General features: G+C 41.5%; 1 protein-coding gene and 1 non-coding gene across 5 annotated transcripts in view; both read right to left on the bottom strand.

Moving 5' to 3' along the window:
• Positions 1-20,510, bottom strand: part of Elmo1 (engulfment and cell motility 1) — a 521,602-nt gene that overhangs the window by 325,774 nt on the left and 175,318 nt on the right. For 3 of the 4 annotated variants that reach the window (XM_060372629.1, XM_060372630.1, XM_060372631.1), the window contains exons 8-11: positions 13,703-13,802; positions 4,923-5,074; positions 2,566-2,644; positions 182-226 (exon numbers count right to left, since the gene is read on the bottom strand). In XM_060372629.1, the coding sequence (XP_060228612.1) occupies positions 182-226; positions 2,566-2,644; positions 4,923-5,074; positions 13,703-13,802 (376 nt within the window). The remainder of the gene's footprint in view (positions 1-181; positions 227-2,565; positions 2,645-4,922; positions 5,075-13,702; positions 13,803-20,510) is intronic. The other variant, XM_060372632.1, reaches the window with a different exon arrangement.
• LOC132649364 (small nucleolar RNA SNORA17) lies at positions 8,845-8,976 on the bottom strand. The gene has a single exon (XR_009587810.1). It is a non-coding gene; the product is annotated as a small nucleolar RNA SNORA17 (small nucleolar RNA).

The following is a 20,510-nucleotide window of genomic DNA, read 5'->3' as shown; positions in this document are numbered from 1 at the left end:
AACTACCACTACGAAGCAAAACTATAAAATCTACAAGATTAAAGTAAATTTGCAGAAAGCTGGGAGAACCAAGAGTGTTGGGAGAGAAGCTAACAGGAGGCATACAGGCAAGGAGGGCAGGAGCAGAGTGGAAGAGCAGAGCCCGTTATCTAGGCTGACAAAGGAAACATGGATGACTTACAGTCAGAGGACAATCAAGGATGTCAACATTGCTCTCTACATCAACCTAACAGCGCCATCGCCACCAGAGAAAGGAAAGCAAGCAGGAGAGAAGAGGGGATGGAAATTCAGAGCACTCTGTTAGAAACTGGCAGCCTTGGTGTTACACCCTGCTGACCCTCTGCACTGGAAAGGGTAGATACCCTGTCGGGAGGTCCTAAATGGCATGGTGGCATCAAAGCCCAAATCCAGTATGAGGTCCTCTTTTGTGCTCTTCAAACCAAGAATGTCAGCCATGGACAACTCTAGAAACAAGCTAAGCAACAACCCAGAAGACCATCCCTTCCACACTGGAGAAGGCAGGCCTCTCTGGCTTCCTCTGTTTCGCATTTCTTCTCTTGGGCCAGATAACAAACAGAAGGACCAAAGGATACCATAGTTCTTTTAATTATTTTGTAAAACCTTATAAAATTTTTTCCAAAGTGCTATTTGATAATAAGACCCAACCAAAAACAGGAAAAGAAAATGTAGCTCACTGGTCTACACAATTTAAAGATGAGTTAGAAGGAATATGACAGCTACATTATCCAATAACTGTTAATTATTTGTTTTTGTATTTTCCAATAACTGTTAATTATTTGTTTACGGTGTTTTCTGATTGGGCTCCTCAAGAGCAGAGGACACTGCGTTATTTGTATTCCAAGGCCGAGGCGTGACGCCTGACACAGAGCAGACAAATTTGATTTCAAAAAGATCAAAAGCATTTTCTACAATTCTCCTGAGGAGAGGAACGGGATCGGTGAGAAAGCAAAACTATCCTTGTCTTCCTCTACATCTAATATTAGCGAACTGTCTGAAAAATCATGGAGGTTCACAGGGAATATATTATAGCCTTAAACACACTCGTAGATGTAGATACAGGTATATCAACGTGGGAAGCTGGCCACAGAGTTTTTGTTGGCTTTTAAAACAGGTCTGTAGAGAAGAATAATGCACATGGTATGGCTCACTTCGGTGGGAAAATGTACAAGTGAAAGAAAAGTACACAGAATAATAAAGAGAAAAGAGTGCCATGAAGGTGTTTGAGCACCCAAGACTGCAGGGGTCCACCTTGGAAACCCAATGAAGGTGTCTTTCAACCGTCTTCATGTTGACTTTGTCTTTTCTGAATTTGTTAATTAAGAGTCACTTTCAAATAATGCTTAACAAAAAAACATTAAGTATTTGTAGAGAAATTTAGAAGACATCTTGTCAACAAGTCTCCTACCAAAGCACATATTCCCTTCATCTGTGCAGCAGGAAAAGGATTCCCCAAGGGGGAAGGTCAATACAACCACTATCCCACGCAGGGCACCAAGGCTCACGTATTCCAAATTCATTTCATACATTTAGATAAATAATCAAGTCCTGACAATAGAATGTTATGACCTTGTCTGGCCCCAAGCAGGAGAGAGGAGAGAAAGGCAAACTATCCCGTAGTAGCAGAACGGATCCAAATGTCTGAGGCTTAATCATAAAATTTTTCAAAGGTGTGTTCTATAAAATTAAAAGCACAGTTACTTTGGTAATACTTTAATCTAACTGGAGTGAGGAAGTGGGCCTCGATTCCTCATGACTTCTGGGAAATATAGTGTGGAGATACTGCTTGACCGGCATTCAGTGAGATTCTTTTAAAAGCAAGTAGGAGGCCAGGCTTCCAGCTCTAGATCTCATCACTGTGGTGACCTTGTTAGGTTCTTCACTCCCATGGAGCCTCAGTTTCCTCATTCGTAAAAAGAAAATAATATGCATTCCTTTAACATAAAAATTATGCTAGCAAAAGTGCCAACATCAGATGCAGACCAGCTCAAATGCTATTTCACATCTAAGGTAAGTCCAGATAGGAGTGTGCACCCTCAACTGTTGATACACTCGACAGCAATCCAGGTACACAGCTGGTGTGACTCTCACTTTACAGGCCTCCACCGAGCATCCAAAAGTAGGTTATTGTAAACTTGGATCTTGATCTTCACAGTTTATGTTCCTAACTCACTCAGATATTCTAAACTTAAAAACTGCAACATGATCTTCTGTTCTGATGAGAAAATCTTAAACTCAGTGGTTAACCGAGTCAACATAAACTTGCCATAAGAAAGTACATACCTTGTTGCTAATTTATTTCAAAGACTGAGTCAGTCATATAATATTCTGTTACTTTCTGATGGATTATACTGTTATTTAGACTGGCTTATTAAATGGTATCTTCATCTACTTTCTCCTCCCATGCCCCAGCCAACCTTCAAGGCATGGCTGTTGTGTAGGACCCAGCTATTGACAGAACACCCAGAAGGGAAGAAGTTCTCTCTGCAAAGAGAATTCATGGCCCCATATGGATCACAGCCTTAAGACTAGAGAATTGTGACTTACCTGCCTCCTCTCGTCGGGGGCCTTCAGGAAAAGTGCGTTAATTACAGCAATGGTGTAAGTTTGGATTTCTTGGTCTGTCCTGTAAAGACCCAAGCAACACAGGAAATCAGAAGAGACTACTCAGCCAGAGTAAGGCTCAGTATGACACAAAAACACAGCAGTCCTTGCACAAATGAGAAGGCGGGACCTAGGAAACAGCACTCGTAATATTGTAACGTATTCCCACCACCCCCAGGTTGGACAGAGTAGGTGCACAATTACAGCTATACCAGTTGATCAAGCATGATCACCCTGAAATACATGAGGCCGGTTGGTAACTCCCTCTTCTTTCTATGAATTAAAAGCAAGTACCCAGATAATGGGGGCAGTGTGTGTATCTGTGTGTGTGTGTGTGTGTGTGTGTGTGTGTGTGTGTGCGATTTTCTGTTCAATGCCTGATACATCTGAGGGAACAGTTGTAGATTCCTGGGCTTATCTAAAAGAAAACAGCTTTGTTCCCATAGCAACATTACAAATCCTAAAAACTTGTTGGGCAAACAGAAACAGTGTAATCTTAGTAAATGTTGGTTTTTTGTTTTTTTTTTTTTTTTTTTTTTTTTTTTTGCTAAAATTTTTGCTCTTCATTGGAAACACGGCAGAAATTCCAAAACATAGCAATGATCTGAGGGGAAGCCAAGTGGTAAAGTGTAAACAGGCTTCAAAGCAGCAGCGAAGGGCCTCAGAGGTACAATTTGGGAAGATAGATTTACACACTGCACCTCCATCCTCAGCATGGCAATTGGGGAACAAGAGGTTCTTCTGCGTGCATGCATGTGTGTGTGTGTGTGTGTGTGTGTGTGTGTGTGTGTGTGTGTGTGACAGAGAGAGAGAAATGTGGTGCAAACGAACCATTGTGCCCCTGAGATTCAGAATTAAAATTCTGACGCCGAAGTCAACATTGCTCACATTCAGAGGTAGCAATACCAATGTGATTTTAAGTGCAGTGACATTCAAAACCCATCCTTCTGGAGAGTGAGCTAAGACACTGCGGGCAGTCCACAGTTTCTCTGACTTAAATTTTAAATTCTGCTCACCCCTACCTCCAAATGAATTAAACATGTAATGTACGTTCATAGTTTATGCTATGAATATAAGTCAACATCGTCAGTGTTTTGAGAACTGCTGGATTAATATTTTTCTTCTTATCACTCCTAGACCATCATCCCACATGGTTCACTCAGGTTTACTATCAAGAATAAGCAAATGTAACCTGGGACAACAGAGGTGGAAGTCATTGGAAATGAGACCACCTTGATACCAGCCAAAGTGTTTCCTAAAACACATGTCCTTAAATCATTTCTGGACTCTACAAAGCATCCTCATGTCCTTCTAACCAACTTCCTTCTTATGTGAGCTAGCACCCACCGATATTTAAACAGAACAAGCATGTAGTACAACAGAGTCCTTCTCAGTGTTAGCATAAGAGGCACCCTTCTAGTTTACCAAAGAGTAGAAAAGCGGGGAAATCTCCAAAGATTGCAGGATTTGAGTGCAAATCTAACTTCCATATCCTGGTCACACTTTTAAGAAGAAAGGCATGTGTTTTATTCTTTTATTCATAAAACTTGCAGTTTGATGATGGAAGATGCCAGCCTTTAAATATTCCCAATTAAGGTAATGCAGACTCAAAAAGACAAACACCACATTGTCTCTCTCTCTCTCTCTCTCAAATATGGATCTTACTTCCAAACATTAAGCTTCAATATATAACCTGAAGTAACTACAGAAGCCAGGAAGGTAGAAAAGGACCATGGGCAGAAGAGGAAAGTAGATCTGGACTCAAAAACAGAGAGATAGAAAGTGTGGTGGGTAACCAAGGGAGAAGGTCTGGGAGGGATTGGGGAAAGGGAATGAATATAATCAAATACATTGTTAGAAATTCTCAAAGAATTCATAAAAACATATTTTAAAACATCTAGAAAAATCTTAAAATGTCAAAATAATTATGAAGATATTCTCAGTACCACAGAAAATATTATATGTAATAGTTTAGATATTATAGGAAAGGCACCCTGCTGAGAACCTAAGAGAAGAAATTATACTAGTATGTCTTATAAAAACTAAAATGCAACCAATGACTACCAGAATTTACCAAAGCTGAATGTATTCTATGGTCTAGTCACTGGGGACAGATGTATGGCACTGGGAATGTGGAGAAGACAGAGCCACTGTGCCATTTCAGTGTGATGACCAGTAAGAGTAGTGCCTGATTTGCTATCAAATCAAGATATTTTGTACCTGAAACATTACAGTGTTTCCCAGGCCATCATAGTGACTGTTTTCTAGAATCAAGGCACAAGAGTGCCTAGCATGCTTACCCCTGAAGATGAGGAATGAGTTGGCCAATGGTGATCTCCTGTGCTACCTTCTGGTAGAGGTCATGGCTGTTGAGAACCATTGACTCCAAGATGGCCAATGACCGCTGCAAGATTGAGATGTCTATGGCAGATTTGTTCACAAAGCTTGCTATCTGAAAATAAAATTAGAGCACAAATGAGTGCTCATGCATGGATGATAAATCAAACAAAGAGGGAAAAAAGGGATGCTATAAAGCAAACTGGGAGCTCAGTGAAGAACAGGGTAGCAAGAACACAACATATTGCAAAGGAGCAAGAAACGCAAGGAATCAACAAAGTTTATGAATCCTCCAAAATACACTATCCATTTTAAAATTTAGCAATGACTGACTGCCTCTGTAAGGGACATTTTCAAAGGACCATTCTGCCTGGTTTTCCCAGGATTATTATTCCGAGTTTCAGCTTTCAGGAAACAGATTTCCTGTTAAGATAGCAATTTCAACATTGCCAATGGCTTCTCCTTTCTGAGTCCTAGGCTGCTCCTTCCTCCACACAATCCAGACCCATGATTTTTATGCTTTTATTGTGTTCCTGTTATGTTCTTAAGGAGCTCACATAAATCATGCTTGTCAATATAATTCAACAGGCAATGCTCTGCATGTGCTCACTCTTCTGGCTATTATATACATATATATATGTATATATATATATATATGTGTGTGTGTATATATATATATATATATATATATATATGAATATATGTTCCCAAGCTTTCAATTTCTTGTACTAAAGGAAATTCTTCTCTTCCCTCCATTATGTAGCAGGCAGAAGTCATTTAAATTAGCAATGCTAGCATAATAGTTTAATAAGTAAGACACATTCCCTATGAAATTAATCAGCAAAAGCCTAAATACAATAAATCACAATATAAGAGGGAAATAAAATACAGGGTTAGAATTACGGCTCACAGCAATCTTAACACATGAGCACCATAAAGTCTTTATTTTAGAAATCTCGTTAAAAGTTATTGCTGTCTGTTGACAGCTTACACTAAAAAGTGATTATTACATCAACACAAGGATGGCTTAAAAGCTGCCTGACTTAAAAGCTGCCTGGCTTGGTTCTATGATGGGTAAACACTCGATTTCCTCTGTCAATACCAGCTTCCCCCTTTGTGCCATGTCACCTACCCCCTTTCCTCAAGCCCCTTCAATTCCTGAACCTGATAAAATGCAAAGGCACCCTGGCGATTTCCATCTACCATGCCACAGTCTCTCTCACAGGGCGCTGGTGAAGGCAGGGATGGGACACAAGTTGCCAGATCCATGTGGACCTCAGGCAATAGGAAGTAATGAAGCCATTCAGTGACAGGAGGTTTTAAACTCCACAGACTATGTTTTTATAGCACAAGCTACAGGAAGTGTGTGGGAATTTTAAGACCCTTAAAAGACCATCTCAGCTCCTCTCATACAAACGTGTTTACTGTCCCTGGCAAGCTCTTGCCTCAGTTCTCACATCTGTTCCAACCTACAAAATCCGCTGTGTGATCACCACCTCTCTTCCTTTAAATCCACTGTTTATTGACACAAGTCCAATTTCCCTCACAGCTTTCATGGCTGTCTTCTTAAGATAGGTCCCTTCTGAACAAAGTATAAATCCCCTGACTTCCTTTTCAGTCCCCATCACTTGTTATTATCCCTGTGTAATTCTTCAAACTAGTATTAGAAAACTCATAAGGAGAGATCATTGCAATGCTTATTATCTTTCCACTGATACTTTTATTCCTGGGTACCCTTCTTGCCTCCCTTTTGTGAGATATGCCTTAGGGTCCAGGAGGGGTCTGAGACCTCTTTCTGATACTGCCAGATTCCTCCACCCTCAGCCTTCATCTCCTTTATTCTTTCTTCCTTTCTTTTTTTTTTGGGGGGGGGTTGCTTTTTTTGTGGAACTCCTTTTTAAATTTTTTTTATTGGTTCTTTGTAAAATTCACATCATGCACCCAAATCCCACTCATCTTCCCTTCCCCTCATACCCAGCCTCCATCCTTCCAACCTCCACCCCAGCAGAGAAAAAAAAATCCCATTGTGAAAGCAGTAGTGTGTCACAGTGCATCCCACAGTATATCCTTTTGTTCACACTTCTCTGCTTGCAAATGTTCATTGCAATGAGTCACTGGTCTGTTACAAGGCCTCTGGCGTCTGCTACTCTATTAATACTGGAACCTCACTGAGGCTCCTCTCAGATATCCTGTTGTTGCCCTGTGTCATAGGAATCCTGTAGCTTTGGATGTGTAGGAACGACCCCTTTGCTCCCCAGCAGTTCATCAATTGGGTAGATGTTGGGGTGGGCCAATTCAAAGCCCTGGTTCTGGGCCTGGGAGGTATCTAAGCTGATCAGCCCACCAATTCCCCCAGTCTCACTCCCTCTGGGCCAGCTCACCAGCAACCTCAGCAATCAGGGCCTGCTCTACCCAGCTGTTCAGGCAAAGGGCAAATCCCACTCTCTCAAGTACTGCAGCTAGTTGGAGACATAGCCAACACTCTTGCCTGCCATAGATGGTGAGGGACAAGGAAGGGAAGGAGCGAGTGTCCCCATCATCTGTGACACTCCCCAGCAGACAAGAGGCAGGGCCAGCTTAGCCCTCCTGCACAAACATCCTCAGGGCCAGCTCACCTGCAATCCCTACATTCAGGGTCTGCTCAACTGTCCTGCCCAGATGAGGTGCAGGGCCTGCTCTGCTGAGTGCTGCGGCAGGTGAGGGACAGGGTCAGCTCTCCTGCTCTGATGACCTCGGGGCCAGTCCTCCTGCCTTCTGTAGGTGACAAAGGGTGCATCTCTCCCTCACTCGTATCACCTCATGGCAGACAAGTGTCAGGACCAGCTCTCCCACACTCATGCTTCCCCCCACCCTCCTTTGGCCGGCTGCAGCTGGTGAAGCCCAGGGATATCTCTCCTGTTCTCATGACGGCAGGGCCAGGCCTCCCACCTGCTGCAGGTGGTGAGAGGCAAGGTGGGAGGAGGGTATCTCTCCCTCATCCACGCCACCACAGGACGATGAGTGGTAGGGCCAGCTCTCTCATGTTTGTACCCTTGGGATGGCTCACCCACAATTTCTGAGTACTGCAGCTGGCTAGAGTCCTGCTCTCACGCCCCCAGGGCCAGCTCTCCCATGATGGCCAGGTAAGGGGAGGGGCCAGTTCTACACAGCCCTCAGACATCAACATGTCCCTGGGCGGCAACCCAGACCAGAGACATTTGCCTGGCCTTTGGTGGTAATAGACCCCTGCTGCTTCTGAGCCACAGACTGAGACATAGCACCCTGATGGTAGGACAGGCCAGGACCCCACCATGGTCCCAAGTGGCATCACCAGCTACTCACATCAGGCTGTTCCTCACTGCCCTCAAGTCTCCTTCATTGCACCCACATTCCTCTGTCTCTCTCCCCCTCTTCCATTTCTTTACCACTTATTTGTTGCTCGTGGTGATACCCAGGGTCTCTGAGTGTCTGTGGTCATCTCAGAAGTGGTCTCAGGAGTTCTGTACCCTGCTTCTGCATTATTATGTTAGGCAGGGGTCAACTCCAGCATGCTCTGTCCCCCAGGCCTGCATGGCACTAAACTGACGGCCATCTCAGGATAGTTCCCTGTCTGGGTACCATTGTGCCAATCTAGTGGATGTTCCAAGCTCACTCCTCACCTGGCACATGGAAGTGGCCCCTTGCAAGGGTTGTCTGTCTTGGACTCACCCCTGCCTGAGGCCTGTGATCCCAAGCTGGGTTCTTCTAGTATCTGGCTTGCTCCCCATCCTGAGAACCCATCTGGGCCTGCTTGGTGCCAGACTTGTCTCAGGCTACCTCCCTGTCCAGGCTCCTGATGCCAGACTGGTGGTCATCTCAGGCTTGCTTTTTGTTTTGTTTTGTCTTGTTTTGTTTTGTTTTCCAGGGAATGTTAAGCTCCTAATCATTCAGATGTTCATAGATCACAACGCTGAGTGTAGACATAGCCTCTCATCTCTCTGCCATATACTGACACACATGTGACACAGAATAAACACCCACAGTGCCTCTAGGGGCAGGTCATCTTTTTCATTCCTTCAGTATCTACTCATTCATTACTAGATTCAATTACGACACATTTAATCAGACCTACAGATTCAGAATTATACAAATGAACAGGACTCAACACAGGTTTAACTTCAGGCTCCTGATACTCCCAAAGGGATAGACTAAGGAGCATGTACTATGAAGCACATTGCTTGTTCTTGGCACTCAAAAGGTCATGTCCTTTGGATGCTGCAATGCAGCCTAATATTAAATGCTGTGGAAACCATCACATTATCTCCTGACTTCTTCCTGACTTCTCCTTCCTTCTTATCAACTATCATACTTTCCAAGTTTCCGTAATCATTCTTAGTTAATATTCCCAGTTTCCTGTCCTCCATCTCTTTGAACATATCTCCCTCTGACATACTTTCATGTGTACACACAACACCAACCCACTTCGGTTTCCTCTCTGCTCACATCCCCCCCCCCTTCTCCTCCATGCCTTCCTTCCTCCCTACCGCTTTCTCTCTGTTGAAACAAAGTCTTGCTACGCAGCTCAAGATTTCCAGGAATTTAGGCTGATTTTTGAACTCATAGCAATCATCTTGCCCCAGCCTTTCAAATGCTGCTGTGGAAACTGGAGTTACGTCATGAACCACAATGCATGGTTTCTAGTGCTCAAACAATTTTTAACTTAATTTTCTTTTTGTGCATAGGAGTGTTTTGTCTACATATGTGCCTAGGTGCCTGTGTACTAGGCCCTCACAGAGGCCAGAAAAAAATGTCAGATCGCCTGAAACTCGGGTTATGGATGGCTGTGAGCAGCAGCATGGGTACTGGGAATTGAACCCAAGTCCTCTAGAAGAGCATCCCATCTCTTAACTGCTGAGGCATCTCACTAACATCTCTCAACTCTTTTAAGTGCAAATTTACCACATACTTTAGTAAATATCCTTGGACAATAATGACTTCCTCAAAATATTCAATCAGTACTCTCAAATGTTTTCTAAGATGAACTGTACCTTCTAAAGTGAGTTCTTCAAAGAATATTAGACACTGAGTGGGAGTAAAATCACCTATGACCTTTGCTTTCCTTTAAGGACATTAACATCTTCACCCAGACTTCATTTTTAGGTGCCACGTCTTCATATTTCTCATCCATGAAATTAACCATTCACATAAGTACTTTCTATGGTTTGTTTCTGTTAAATCACCTCTTCTTTAACAAAGAGTATTAATCCTTTCTGCACCCATAAAACATTTCACCTAATAAAAATTTTATATAAACCCCGAGTTTGGAACATGCCTGGTGGACAGTGTGTGTCCAGTTTGCCAGAGTCCTCTCACAGTTCTGGGGTGAGCATCAGTCCAGCTTTGAAACTGACATCTTTCTTTCATTGTTATACATCAGTAGTTAGAACCAGACATTTAAATGGTCCAATGCTTTCAGTATGGAGTGATCTAAGCAAATGTAATGACTGTCTTCCTTAACAGTGAAGGTACAGACTCCTTAACAGTCTGTAAATTACAGGTGAGAATACAGCGATAGGAGATTACAGATCAGCAGGTTAATCACAAGATTAACAGTATCTTTAGGCTTCTCATCACCTCTCTGAGCGTTCACTAAGGCAGGTGAGACAGCTCAGCCAGGCATAGCACAGACTGGTGAAAACAAGTCCATATCCAGAAGATGGTGAAAGTAGAGGAGTTAGTAATGAGTTTGACTACTTTTTGCGTCACTCATTCAGGCAAACCAGTAAGTAACATTTAAGGATCTCAGGGGCAGGAATGGAACCATAGCTCACTTGGTAATGTGTTTGCCTCCCGAGCATGACTACCTATGTTTGATCCCTAGCACCCATGTGAAAAGTCAAGTGTAGTGGTGTGGAATGCAATTCTATAGCTGGAGAGAGGGAAATAGGTGGATCCCTGAGGCTTGCTGGCTTAATCTAATTGGCAAGCTTTAGGTCCCAGTAAAATATCCAGTCTAAAAGAAAGAAAAAAAAATCAAGATGGATGGCCCTCTGACCTCCACACAACACACATGCTTATACATCCACACACATGTGCTAAATAATCCTTCCCCCCTCATACACACACAAATACAGAATCTAGGGGACATCAACAGTATGCAAACCAGTGATAGCAAAACTACATTTTTAAATCTCAAATTTCTTGAATGCTATCCAAACTTTAAAAGGCCATCCATAGTCAGCATAAAGCTGCACTGTCAAATTTCTAATTATCCTAGCAGAGGCTCATAAATCTCTCCAGGTTCCAAAAGGCAAAATTCATTGCATCAAGAAAGAGAAAAGTTTGAATGTTTGCCTCACCATGGAAAATATCTGTAGGCTGAGCCTGTGTATGAGGTTTCCCTCCAAGACAGAATACTAGTTATTTTATTTGGCTGGGGCGTGGGTAGGGGGGAACCAACTCCTGACACAGATGTTCTATTCTTTCCTTTCTTTCTTATGTCTGCCCACCCTTTCTCTAATTACCAAGTCTTTACAAAAGAACCCTATTGTACAGGTCAGTATTGAAGGATCCCAAGTGTCAGAGCAGTGATGAAATGTTATAATCTGCTGCAGCCACAATTTGTAAACTAGAGCCTAGAGCCATACTGACAAAGAAAGATAAAGTCATAGAAAAGCGGCAGTGGCTGGCATGGCAAAGCTACTTCTGCAAACTGGTATAAAATTGGCATTAAGAAGCCAACATAGACCCACAGGGAAAAGCACCTTTGTATGTTTTCTAGCTGAATTTTATTGAGATAAATGTCTATTTAGAAGAGGTCCCTACACACAAATCCAGGTGTTGACAATGCCGGAATTGTCTCAGATACTGAATTTAAAAAGTTAACTTTACACAACTTAAATAATTTTCTGCTTTTTTTTCCAAATTCTTCTAAATAGCAATGTCATAGAAATTAGAATGAGAATATATTAAATATGCTGCTTTTAAATATATTACAATTTTGATTTAAAATGTCAAGACAATTAGCTTTTGCTTCCTTAGTTTTACTGTGATTTTTAAATTTAATTTAAACTGAATTGAAATCATCTTAACTAGTTAGAAGACTAAATTACTTCCATTTTCTCTGAACACTTAACTCAGATCATTTTAAAGAAACAAAGCTCTGTTATTACTTACTCCTGACATTGAGCATTTTCCTTGAAAATCTATTTAAATCAAGTTTTACCGTGTTCCTTCTGTTTTTCAACTTCTATGCTCTTCCTCTAACAATAAATGCTTGTCAGGCTGTGGAGGTGGCTCAGATGGAATCAGGAATCACTAAACTCCGCTGGTAGGTCAGGGAGGGCACCACAGCGAACAGTGCTGGATAGGAAATCACCTATTGGCTATATGACTATATGACTGTAGGGAAGCACAAGCTGAGGAGAAAGAGCTCTGGTCCAGGCAGGCCACTGAGGAACAGTCTTCTTTATCATGACCCTGCTGACCTCCAAGCTTCATTGAGAGGTTTGTCTTCACCCTTTACTCCTCATTGAAAGAAGCTAGGCACACACACACACACACACACACACACACACACACACAGGAGAAGGAGGAGGAAGAGGAGGAGGAGGAGGTTAACTACAGTGAACCCAGAAAGCTAATGCCAATGAGCATACATAATTTCCAGGAACTCCTACTCAGAACAGTGCTGTCACTCTCCAGCAAGAGGTTCTTTGGCATATGATGAACAGAGTATTCACATTAGGAAAGAAAAACCTGATGTAAATTCAGAAAGTTCTAAAATTTTTAAGTGCAAAATTCCAGAAAACCCAGTACCTTCATGGGTGGATTTGTTTCTCTAGAAATTATTCTAGAAAGATAAGGTATAACAATTCCTGCTTTATTCTTACAATATATTTCATACAGCCCCTGCTACCACCCAATGAATGTTCTTCGTAACACATAAGTATGTTTTCCGCTTTATCGTCTGTAATAGTTTTCTTTTGAGCAAGTTAACCTACGGACAAAAGTCTGATTCTTGTTTACTTACCTATATTTCTGGGCCCACAGATGTAGAAAAAGATTTATAAGTATGCCAAGAAGTCCCTTAGCTTCCAACTTGCTCTTACCTTAAGTAAACACACAACATCCTGAAGATGTGGGACCTGCCAGGCTTCTTTTGGCAATCCCCTTGTTCCAGAGAAACATGTAAACATGTATGTAAACATGCAATACGCTGCAGACTTGGGACCTGCAGGGCTTCCATTGCTAACACCTTTGGTCCAGAGAGTATGTCTCTCTTCTGCCTTTAACTTAAGGTAGTTCCCCAAGATGAACATCAAATGGAAAAACTATTACATTATCCTTTCAGCCAGTCTGACGCTTTGAATGAAAATTCAAATTTGTCTTTGTCCCCAAAGACAATATATTTCCTTGCTTAGCTGTCATTCCATGGTCAACACCCCTCCCCCCACTGGTGAACTATTTGAAAAGGATTAGGAGGTGTGTCGCTGAAGGTGAACTTCAAGATTTTAAAAGCCCGGTTATCCCTGTCTCTGCCTTGTGCTTGGGTCTTGAGATCTACAGCCATACTGTGCAGACTGGAGCACAGCACTTCTTAACTCTAGGTTCTCACATGCTACCATTTATGATCTCTGTAGGGACAAAATGCAATTTTCACGCAGCATTTAGAGATCTTGTTCTCTACATATATAATACTACCACTTTTCAACATTACATGAGAAGAGACCTATACAGGAGAAGAGGAACAGTGCCTCCACTAGGGAAGCACAGACTACATTACCTTCTTAATGAACGCCACTGAGAATGTATCCCATGACACAATGCCATGGTCCATTAGCTCCACAAAGGCTGTGAGAGTGAAGGACAACATGTCTCCAAAGCTGCAAAACAAGAGGCATCAATGTCACAGACCCATAGCTGAACACCAGGAAATATGTAGAAATGAGAAGGGTTAGGAAACTCAAATTTGCAAAGACTGCAGGGATCAGGAGCTGGACACTAGCAGGAAAGTATTCACATGTGAGTTACGGGTAGGGGCAGAAACTCAAAGTAACCAAGTAGACTCAGAGACTGGACATGTTTATGTCACACGCACCATACTTTAGAGGGCTGTGTCCAACTGGGCAATGCCCTTACTCCCTCTAAGACTGTTTACTCCATCAGAAAGCTAGACAGTTGCTATATAACCACTTTAAAAAGTGCTATACAGAGCACTTCAAAAAGTTTGAAGAGCATAAGCTTTCAGCAATAATAGCATAACCAACTTCTCAGCAGAAGACAGATGAATTGAGAGGCATTTTAATGGCTATAGGAATCAAGAAGGAAAATTCAAAAGAATAATATTAATACTTATATGACAGACCAAGACACTGCAGAGGTTCCTCCATCTTATATTCTAGCTGAGGCTATTTCATGTTTAACTAGAATTAGACCTTCTTGATTTAGAATCCTGTGGAAAATAGTCCGACTCTACTCTAGGAACCTGAGGCCAAAATGCCCCAGCCAATTTTTCTTAGCTTCTGTTAAACTGCTTGCCTGTGCAAGCCTCCCCCTGCAGCTGATGAGCAAGATGACAGGATTTTCCTTTAAAAGTCCCTTGGTCTAAATGTTCAGGGCTTCATGGAGGTCAAAATACCTAAGTATAGTCCTAGCCAGATGGAATAAAGACTTTCAGTTAGCTATAAATTACGTCTGACTAGTCATCACTGCTGGGCTCCCTATAACACTAGCCCATAAAAAAAGATTCAAAGGCACTGGAAAGATGGCTCAGTGGTTAAGTGCTCTTAATGTTCTTGAAGAGGACCACAGTTCAGTTCCCAAAACCCACGGTGGATAGCTCACAACTACCTATAGCGTAACTTCAGCAACAAGGGCTCTAAAAAGGGCTCCTTTTCTGGCCTCCATAGGCTCTTGTACCCACATCAACGTATACAAACATAAACACACAAATCAAAAGATACCTCAAAAGGGATTCATGTGCTCTATATATTTGTAGGTAGACACGCATCCAAATATGTATATAAGTAAACCCACTCGTTTTACATGAGTTAGTATTTTATATTTAGTTATTCAGTTTTAAGAAATGTCTATGTATGGGAGGCATGGTTGTCATGTTCACAGATAAGGACTAGAGAAACCTCTCTGCCGCCTAGCCCTAATCATGTGTGGTCTAATCAGTCTATAGAACTCAATTTTATAGAATACATCACATGTACTTTACAAAGGGTCTCAATGTACTCATGCCTTAAGCTTTACTGTGCACAAAGATTGAGTTATCATCAGGAAAAATTCCCACCAAATTGTGTTATACGTAAAAATGCCTAAAATAAACTGCTCTGGGTCAGCCTCATGAAGTTTGAACCAACACTAGCTACTGAATCGTGTTGGACTGAACTACCTCCTTGCCTCCCACAGATGATTACTCTGTTAGCCACGATGGTCACAGAGACGCCATATCTGTGGAGACAATGATGCTACATAACGGGCTTGCTGACAGCACTGCAGGCCCTGTCCACTCCAAACAGAAATGAGGAAGTACTGTGTTTGGATCAACATATCCCAAAGGCCCATATATCTATGCTTTACCCAACTGGACCCTGTTGAAAACTAGTGGACCCTGCAGAGATGGGGCTTAGTGAGCTGTCTTTACATCACTGGGGTCATGCTCCTGGAGAGGACAGTGAACCCTGCCTTTTCTTCTTTCTAGCATGAGAATGGGGTTTGTGCTCAACACTACGTTTCTACCTCTCCAAAGCAATTATCACAGAATGCCAGTCAGGATTTCTATACTACGTCACATAGTAATGTAGATTTCCACACTCAGTTTTCACTTGTTAGGACTTTTCATCTATAGAGTAACACATCACATTATTTCTCCACTTCAAAGGCTCAAAACAAATTTAGATTGGAGTTCTCGATTTTCAGCTAATACAATAAAAATCAAAGCTCAAGTCACAGTTTCTTCATCATGCCCCTCCCTGATGCTGTTCTGCTCAGTCCAGTTTTAGAAAGCAACTTTCATCTTGGAAGCCATTGTGCTGAAAGGAACCCATCAAAAAGGAAATGACTCTCACAGGAGGACAATAATCCAGAGACCAGAGAGACAGAGACTCAAACAATTCGGAGGCCTCAAGTCACATGGCAAAGGTTTGGCCGCCAGCTCTACATAGCAAGTTACATCGCTGTCCTGGCTTTGATTTCTTCATTTATTAAAAGCAAGTGAAGAGGAAGTCAATGGTGGTGATGATGGTCCTACCCCAGGGGATATTTAGGGAAAGCAAGCCAGTTAATGTGTCTCCAGCCCTTCAAATAGCATGGAGAACAGGAAGTACCAGGTGAGGGTTGGCTAATGTTACCATATAAAGTTAGTATTTTAAAAAGCAAATGAAGCTCAGGGCTTCAAATATGGCACATCTCACTGAAGAAAATGTGGTCTGTTCTTAGGAGCAGGAAAAACATAAGGATCCCAAATCTTGCAGGTGCCCCCTAGGTGGCATCAGAGGATTGTGCCACAAAAGGAAATTCCAGAACAGAACAGGCAAAATTACTACTGGAAAGAGCAAAAATCTAGAAAGAGTAGAAAATAGTTTTTTTTTTTTTTAAAAAGAGCCAAGGAAGTTTAACTAAAACTGTAGAAGTAACCTTATGTAATATGAATTACAAGAAAGTCCATTATCATGCCTGTAAGAGAAAATGCCTCCAGAAATAAGAAGCGGGTAACACATTCAATTAATAAGATTTATAACTAGGCTGGGTGGATTTCTGTATTGCTCTAAAAATATTATATATATATATATATTATTCACAATATAGATTATATATAATATATATAATACTGAGAATAGTACTGCCTGTTTTGTTTATTTGCTTACAAAGAGTAAAGCAATCTTTGACATTTGCTTATACCTGATGTGCTAAAGGTTTAGAGACAATGGAAGAGTCTGCCATACCCCTCATAGAATGATGTCACCACAGCCGCTACTCAGCACCAAAATGCCTGCCTTGGTGACATCGGTAAGAGAATCAACAAAAGAACAGGCAGTGGCCCAGGAAAGCATCCACTGCTGGCTCAACTCTTCCTTCTCAGTCAGCTACCTGAGCCAAGCAACACCCACAGCCTTAGGCTCCACATCTATCTCCATTAGGTTCTTCAAAAACAACAGATAAATCATAACATATTCCTTCTAAAGGAATCTAAAGGCAAAATGACTCAGCTCCCCAGCTATCTACTCAGTGAAATCCCAATCCAAACAGCCTGAGGGAGATAATCATTCTCTTTCAAAATGTTCGAAAGATCTGTCTACAGATTCCCCCAACAGGTTTCAAGGGCCTGCAGAAGGGAATAAGATGGAGAGAAGTGTGCTGGTTTCTGAGTCTCCAAATTGAGCTGCCTAAGACTTTAATCTGCATATCTTTTAAGGAGCAAGAGCAGAAATTCCCAGCTTGCAGATAGCAAGCTCTTTACTTGTCTGTTATCATCAACAATGATGACCGACAAGGAATAGAAAGGCTGTGTCTCATAACTTGACGATCAAGATGATGCTCTCAGGTCAGAATTGGCCTATTCACTAAAACAGCAGCTAGATGACTGACAGGTTGATGGAAAGAATCATGACCTCCTCCTAACGCATTAAATGTTAACAGTGTAGTGATATGTGTTTTATATGGTACAATAACACACAATGCACATTATAATATGTGTCCATATTCCACAGAGTGCACTGCTAAGTGGCATAGTGTGTTGCCGTGAAAACTTTTTTCACAATTCAACTTCAAAACTTCAGCTGCAACAAAAGACACCACGCTAAACTTTTATTCTACTTTAAATCAAAAGACCTCTTTCACATGAGGTGGAGGCAGCAGCTTTTATTGAACTGAGATGTCAATATTGGCTTCCACTCTTGCGGGAGTGACTCAGACTCCACAGAGGAAAGGCAAAAGCCTGGGTTCTACTTTTGAAATCAATGCTGGGCGGAGGGTCGAAGGTCTGAAAGAAGTGCAAATATGAAGAAACCACATGGCACATTCCGGGACATTTCTTTTCCTATTTTTTTTTTCTCATCATTATTAATAAAGTGTTAGGCTCACAACTGCAGTGCCGGCTGCTGCGAGCTACGCTGTCTGCAAACTGCACGCACTGCTGGTCGACAGCCACTCTCACAGCTGACACGCCATGTGCCCTGGAACGATTCAAGTAAATGTTTCTTGCCAACTTGTCGATGCAGCCTTCGTTCCAGCAAAACACAGCCAACCTAAAAACAAGCGTGTAAACTTGGGCTGCTAATTCTGTAGAAGCACAGGCCTTCCGGATGCTTCCACGGGGTGGTGTGCCCGATACAGAACCAGAGAAACGATAAACGGGAAGGCAATCTTTAAAGCTATTCCTAAAGAGTAACAAGTAGATCCTTAAGGGCTACAGCTGCTTCCCTACCCAGCCTTTCCACCAACTCTATCAAATATGGGTAACATTTACCTTCGCTGAAAGTTGTAGACACTCTACTTATCCTCCAGAAATCAGTCTGACCTATAATTAGTAAGCATCTCATGACTTCTTTCCTGGACACTGAAATTGGTTACATCCCTATTTGCCTCCTTTCTTTATGTCAAAATCATGCTGTCCTGATAACCAGTCCTACAGTAGATCTTACGGGTACCTTACAGAATTTTCTGATTTTGTTGTTGACTGTTTCCTATTTCCACCTAAATTTTAGAATTGTCTCTCTCTTCACATTTATTTATTTATTGTGTATGCAGTTTGGGGGTGACTTTTTTGGTTTAGTTGTTGTTGTGTGTGTGCGTGTCTGCGTGTCTGCGTGTGTGTACATGCCATAGCACATATATGGAGGTCAAAGGAGAGCTTAACTTGCAGGAGTCAGTTCTCTCCTCCCACCATGAAAATTCCAGGAACTGAATTCAGGAAAGTGCCCTTACCCAATGATCCATCTCACAGGCCTTTTTTTTTTTTTTTTCTTCCATGATTTACATAGCATTAAACTAAGATTTGTAGAGAATTAGTATTTTCAATATTGTCCTTCAATCAATAAAATGGCCTCTTCCCATTGAGTTAGGTCTTTAATCTCTCTTAGCAATTTTTATTTTTCAGTAAACAGATACTGCACATTTGGGTTGAATTTATTCATAAGAATTTTTCATGCTGACACTTTTATAAATGGGAAAATGTAATGTCATTTCTTTTTGTTTGCTATAAACAGGAAAGTATATAATATGTTATACAAGAATATTATATCTCAAGACCTTGATGGGTGCCATTATTACACTTCCCAGGCTCTCTGTAGATTTGTTAGAGTTTGCTACATAATTGGGTCTTCTATGCATAGCAATAGTTCCAGGTCTTTCTGATATTGGGTCTTTTAACATTTTTCTCTTTTTACAAAGGGTAAGAACTCATACAAAACCCTGCCAAGAAGAAGTACAAAAAGAAAGATTTTTAATAATGATCTTAACTCCTGAGAAAACATGAACACCCACAGGTATCATTTATCAGGAGTCAGTTTTTAATGTATAGGTTTTATTTCGCTAAGGAGAGGCTGGGATCCAGTTAGGAGACTGAGAGGTTTATTGGAAAACTAGGTAACACCTGTGAAAGACAAAGAGTAAGGCGTGGGCCTCGGGTGACTCAGTAAAATGCTGCTCCTGCAAGTGAAAGGATCTGAGTTTGATGCCACAGTAGTGTGTAAAATGCTGGATATGATGAATAGTACATGAAACACCAGAGCTAAAGAAGCAGGGACATGAGAATCCCTGGGGCTCACTGCGCAGCCAGTCTAGCCTAATTGGTGAGTTTCAGGCCAGTAAGAGACTTTGTTTCAAAGGAAGTAGGCATCACACACAGACACTTGGACACAGTAAAAGAAAATGATAAAGCAGAAGACAGGATTGGGTATGGGAAGTCTGCAGAACATACTGTAGATTAGATGTCTGAGAGAGGAAGTAGATAGAGACCTAACTAATGGAAAACTCTAGGTCAGGTGAGTAAGAAACTGTAGAACAAACATCAGCTGATGGAAGGGTCCCATAACAGGCACAAAGAAATAGGCCCTAATATGCTCCACAGGCTCAGTGACCAGAGGCTGCTGGGAAATAACAACCTTGACTTAATGTTGGCACAGATTTAGAATGTGCTATAGCTGAAAGCTGTCCTGGAACTGAGCTCCTTGGGAATGAACAGCACGTTGTTCTGGAAAAAAAAAAGATCAAAGCCTTCCATTTCCATGACAGGTACACACAATAATTTCTATTTTATAAGGACTTTGTGCATTTTATTTAAAATTTAAAATTTACTAGCAGAGAAATATTCAAAGTATGCCATCCTTTTGCTTTTAAAATCAGCAGGCTTTGCAGTGAAACACTCTCTAAAGTTCACCTCTGTGATGATCTTCTACTGTATTGACGATCTGCAAATCATTTATTTTTCTAAAATTTCTTTATTCTTCGTATCTTTCATAGTGTAATTACTGCTTTTATTCTTTTCTTTACTTAATAAGTTCAGAAACTTTCTGCTCCCCTCAGTATAAATTTATAGACCTAATTTTTTCTTTTCATTTAAATTTATTTCATACAATACATTT

The sequence above is a fragment of the Meriones unguiculatus genome, chromosome 19 (assembly GCF_030254825.1).
Source record: "Meriones unguiculatus strain TT.TT164.6M chromosome 19, Bangor_MerUng_6.1, whole genome shotgun sequence".
In the NCBI taxonomy this organism is placed as follows: domain Eukaryota; kingdom Metazoa; phylum Chordata; class Mammalia; order Rodentia; family Muridae; genus Meriones; species Meriones unguiculatus.
The sequence above is the reverse complement of the archived record's forward strand: the minus strand, read 5'-3'. Positions and strand labels throughout refer to the sequence as shown.